The 5,548-nt window shown below is 42.8% G+C and overlaps 1 protein-coding gene across 2 annotated transcripts in view; it reads right to left on the reverse strand.

Annotated features, from left to right (window-relative positions):
- Positions 1–3,561: 3,561 nt before the first annotated feature.
- Positions 3,562–5,548, reverse strand: part of nkx2.2a (NK2 homeobox 2a) — a 2,618-nt gene continuing 631 nt past the window's right edge. Inside the window, exons 1-2 of one of the 2 annotated variants that reach the window (XM_087174974.1) lie at positions 5,508–5,548; positions 3,562–4,829 (exon numbers count right to left, since the gene is read on the reverse strand). The exon at positions 5,508–5,548 is cut by the window's right edge and continues 631 nt beyond it. In XM_087174974.1, coding sequence (XP_087031100.1) covers positions 4,249–4,829; positions 5,508–5,548 — 622 coding nt within the window. In that variant the 3' untranslated portion in view covers positions 3,562–4,248. The remainder of the gene's footprint in view (positions 4,830–5,507) is intronic. The other variant, XM_023409699.2, reaches the window with a different exon arrangement.

The following is a 5,548-nucleotide window of genomic DNA, read 5'->3' on the forward strand; positions in this document are numbered from 1 at the left end:
CACACCGTGGAAATACCCAGTCTCTCTCTCTGTCTCGCTTTCTCTCTCTCTCTCTCTCTCTCTCTCTCTAACTTTGAAATGGAACCAGTGCTAATTGGCTGTGGACTGTTTACGTCGAGTCTAGTTTGTTTTCAAGAGCGACATGATTATGCTCTCAAGATCCGTAACAATGTCATAAACCGCAATCATGCACTTAAAAAGACAGTCAAGTTTGCCGGGATGTCTGTTCATTAAAGAGGAAGAAAAAAAACAAACAACAAAAAAAAACAGGTTGACTTCAGGAGCCGGAAGATGATTCGCTTTGCAGTAATTTGTGGTGGAAGAATTGGATGATGTTGGGACTGTTAGACATTTGCAGGTAGAAGCTGCGTGACGCCAACTGAAGACCTCTGCTTCCATCTTGTGGCAGCTGAGCGCAACTATCTCTCCTCTGCCTCTCCCTCCCTCCATCACTCCCTCTCTCTCTCTCCCCCTCTCTCTCTCTCTCTCTCTCTCTCTCTCTAATATCGGCACTGTGGCGAATCTAATCTGGATCTCCTTTAAGGCAATAAAACCCAGATAGCTTCCTTTAAATGAAAAGCACCGCCTATTATAGCTTTGAAATCCTCGTTTATTTGGCGATGTGCATGATAGAAAAATGATTCATGTCGAGGTTCAAATGGGCAGGATGACGAAGATCCATGGTGTCCCAAGTGCACATTTCCTCAAGTATTGTATTCCAAGGTATATAATATTGTTATCCACGCAGGTTGAACTACGCTGTGCGCCAAGATGCTTGTTTTAATGTCGCACTGCTTTATCCCTTCAAGCAGCCATAAGCAATTTCCGATAAATCTGACCCTGTTGCTGAGCTGGTGGAGAGACGGTGTAATTTTCTGCTACGTTAATGACAATACAGGGGTGCAGCCGTAAAAGTTTACCACAGAGGCTTCCATCACAGCTAACGCTTTTATTTCTTGGCTTCAGTTTGGGGGAAACAGCGAGACTGATGCACAGAGAAATGTGTTTAAATCTACAATCAGGCTGCAGGTGAGCAGCCTCAGTATGATTTAGATCCAGATTTTTTTTTTTTTTTTTGAAGAGAGGGGGCCCTGAAAAAATGTAAAAATGTATAATAAGAAAATATTTCAAAATAAAATATACTATAATAAAACGTAATATTAGGAAATACAGGCCAAGCTCATGCGATAATTCCCAGTCTTCCCAGCGGCAGTAAATCTTGGCGCATTAGTCCAATAAACCTCTGCCAATATCCTCAGTTCTGGTTCCCATGGAAAAACAAAATATATTTGCATCCTCCAACATCTCCTCCAGTAAAAATTAAGATGCAAACAGTAGCTTCAACATTTACGTCTTAGATTAATCAGTGGTGCTATTTGCATATTTCTGTAATTGCTACCAGCATGAAAAGCGCCAGAACTGAACAACACTACATGTTGGCGTCAAATCTCGGAAAAGTGTTTGTGAAATCCAGTTTTCAGTAGGAGCAGTGAACGTGTATGTGTGTGTAGTCCAGTTTTACGCCTGACACGGAAGTCCTCAAAAACGGACTCCTAATGGGGGCGAATCGTGTCAAATATTTTTCCATGCGTCTTTTTTAGAAACAGGCCTACGCCATTTCCAGCGGGACTCAAAGCAAACAAGGAAGAACACTGTCTGGAATTAAAAATAGTTTTTGCGCTGTGACGAGCCACTTTTTGGGACAGACAATAATCAGCCTTTCACTTTGGAGAATGGTGGGATAGAGGGAAAAGAGAAATGAGAGGGCTGTTGTTGGCATAGCTCTATCAAGGAAGAAGGACTCCCTGTTATCTGTGAATGGGGCTTCTTTTTTTGACCAGAATAGATATAGCACGAATTTTTAATTCGTTTTTCTTTGAGAGACAACAATGCTTTATTTGAAAGCGTGATACAAATTGGGGTTTGTGAGAAATCCTTTTCTCCTTGTCCGAGCCCAGCTGCCCATATGGGATACAACGTGTGCAGCAAAGATCACAATGGCACCAAGTGACAGGCAGGACAAAAAGCCCAAGGATACATCTCCCTGACTCTGAACAGCACCAAGAAACTCTGTCAGTCTCTCTATCTCCACTGTCTACATCCTCACTCCTGCTGCTCGTTAACATGCACGCCTCTAACACCCTGCAAAAACCAGGCCTGGGCTTTTGTCTGTGTTGTGTCCGTGTACTGTATTATGCAATGATAGAGTCAGAAAACCGCCCCATCAGAGAGGACACGCACAGAAGACTACATTTTTCTTTTACTTTTGAGTTTTTAAATGATTATTGTTCCAAGGCAAGTTCAGTTTAAGATTGATTTGAGAGAAATCAGCCAGAGTTCAGTATAAATCCAGCCACACACAGAGCCAGCCCTTTATCACAGCCATTTATCAGTTCACTTTATAATTTCCATAACACGCACTGCGGATCATATCATATTTCTCCCCACATCACTTTCCCATAATAACAGTGCTATAAGCGATCATTGTCAGGCTGGAGGCAGCGCTACTTATTTCTCATTTCCTCTCTCTTTGTCTACAAATAAATAAAAAAAATAAAATAAAAAAAACCGAAAGCGATGAGCAAGTTGCTGATTTATTTGACCTACAAGCTCAACCAGTGGTGAAACACAAAACCCTTGTGTCAGGGACAAATTGAGTCTGTGTCGCCTACAAAAGCAGTAGCCCCCTTGAGACTCAATTCTGTAAATAATTAGCAAATCTGCCCAATTTAGCTGTTTGTTCAGTGATGATAGGGGCGACTCTGACATCTGTTGTGAGATTTCTGTCCCGGGACAAACAAAAATGCATAGATTTTTCTACTAGGTTATCATATTTACCCAAGATATTAACTGGCGTCTGATAATCCGCAGTGCTCTCTGCAGATCACTGGGGAGCCAATTGTGCTTGTTTTGGTTCCACCTTAAAGAACATGGTGCCTAATAGGGCAGGGTGCATTTTAATGCGGGGCATCACTGCTAACACGCTATAGGAGCATATGAAAAATAACTTTATTAGGCGGTTAAAGCTCCATGTGAGCCGTGCGCACTTTAGCTGATGGTTGGCCGTGGTTAAACAAAGAAGGCTGCTGGTGAGTCACTGATTATTCCTGTTCTATTTGCAGTTTAGCGCTGAACAAGATAACAAAACATTTATTGCATTAAACGATTTTTACCCCCCCACCCCCACCCCCCTCCCTCCACAATCTCCCACTTTACATCCAAGGCCGGGAGTGGTTGGGGATGCTGACAAAAAGGAGAGCTTTTGACTCAAAAGCTTCTTATGTGGAGAAGCCCTCTTATATTAAGTAAGTGGATTTTAGTCCCATTTCACAAGTGACTTTAGACTCTTTATAAGTGAGGTGTTCCGATTCAGAAAAAAATATTCCCCGGATTAAATTTGCCTAAACAGAAAAGAGTGAAGTGCGCTGGAGATTTATTCCCATAGTCAGGCTCCATTCTCTGCCACAATCTAGTGCTCCTTGCCTTTTCATTCTGGCGTTTAGCGATGTCTTTTCAGAGATGATCAGATCGAAGAGGACACTTTACATAAACCAAACCCTCTTTCAGAAACACAGCATTTTATTTAAAAATCCTTATAAAAAAATTTAGGATATTGAGCCATCACCGCGAGGCTACACTGTTATTTACATATGTGATCTGACACGGCAGTCATAATGTTTAGCCAAAAATCACTCCCTCATTTTTTTTTTTTTTCAATTTGGAAATATATATATAGGCCGATCTTCAGCTGAACGCTCCCGAAAGTTCTCTAGGTTTTTGCAAACATTTGCCACAAAATATTTACAGGAAATAAAAACAAAAGGAAAATAGCTGAAAAGTTGCCAGTGTTTATTCATGGCCATAAATATTTTTTCGGTCCATAAAAGAAGCAAGAAATTAAAATTTCTATAATTATAAAGTGGTTCGTACGTGCTGATAATAACACGAAGGGACAAAAGAAAAGAGAGGAAAACATCTCTACAACCAACACACAACATACTTTACAAAAAAATTCACAAGAAGAGCATTGACATTCTTAATAAAATCTATAAGGGAGAGGTTTGGACCCAGTTCTCTTAACGAAAACATGTAAACACGGCGCACACATGAGCCCCGAATAAAAATGGTAGTATATATATGAGTCAAGCTGCAAAAATGAAAAGTCTTTTGTTTTTTGTGTTTTATTTTTTCTTTGCTTTGTGGTGAAACTCCCTATCGTGCCTCCAAGACAAGTCTCTATAATTTCTCTCACCAAGTCCACTGTTGCGTTTGCACCAAATGATGTGCTGTGGGGAACTGTGGCGTGGCCGCGGCGCTGTACTGCGCGTTATACTGCATGTGTTGGAGTGACTGGGCACTGTAAGCCGAGAAGGGGATCCCGGCCTGAAAAGTGGCCGCCAAGTCCTGAGCTTTAAGAGTGTGACAAGGCTTTCCATCCCTGACTAAGACGGGCACGGCCACCCGCCTGGGAGAAGGGAGATGGGTCACTTCCATACCTTTCTCGGCCCGGGCTCTCTTCATCTTATACCGGTGGTTCTGGAACCAGATCTTCACCTGGGTCGGGGTGAGGCGGATCAGGCTGGCCAGGTGCTCTCTCTCCGGGGCGGACAGGTACCTCTGCTGCCTGAAGCGGCGCTCCAGCTCGTAGGTCTGCGCCTTGGAAAACAACACCCTCCTTTTCCGCTTCTTGCCGGAGTCGCTGCCGCCGCTGCTGGAAGTTTCCTTGTCGTTGTCCGGCGATTCGTCGTCTGCGGACGGCTCCGGGGACTTGGCCGAGTCCTGAGAGCTGGCGGATAGACCGTGCACTGCGGCAAGAAACGGGAGAAACACTGTCAAAATGTTATGTTGTAAAGTTCCCAGAGACATTTATCACAAACAGAGGCCATTTCATCATTAATAAAAAAGTTTGGATGCATTGGAAATTAATTGACGCGGCTGCGTAATAACAACAACAAAAAAAAAAACTGTTACTGAGATTTACACAATTTTTATAAAACTTGACCATGACAGAACAATAAAACACGAGGGCCATTTTAGCTGATTTAAACTCTTTGGTGCAATTAGGATGTGGAAAGCAGAAGGGGAAAAAAAACAATTCCTGAGCCCAAATCTCCACAAGCAGGGCGAATCAGTGAAGCATTAAAAGGTGCATTGTCTGCCTGTAAATCCCCACAGAATGCAGCCTTATATTTCACACCGTTGTTGCACTCTGAATAACTTACAGCCCCCTTTTTGCTTTTTCCACGTTGCTTTATCGATCAAATTCTTACAATGCCAAGTGCGTGAGCCCTGAACGCCGCATGCATTTGTTGAGCTGTAAACGCCTTAAGACGAGCGCAGCAGCGCACGGTGCATAAAGATGAATGCTAAATGCCACCCAAGGGCATCGTTAGGGTGGAATAGGAGGCTGCATGCCATCAATTACGCCTTAATGTAATCGCATAGCTTGAAAATATCACATAAGTCATTATCAGCAAGATCAACAAGGATTCTTAGACACTACTTACATGAATATTGAATACTGTCCGTAGTAGCAAGCCATCGTGTG

Source organism: Seriola lalandi, unplaced genomic scaffold (assembly GCF_002814215.2).
Source record: "Seriola lalandi dorsalis isolate HSWRI2012SDOR001 ecotype SW California unplaced genomic scaffold, Sedor1 jcf7180002054403, whole genome shotgun sequence".
Lineage (NCBI taxonomy): Eukaryota > Metazoa > Chordata > Actinopteri > Carangiformes > Carangidae > Seriola > Seriola lalandi.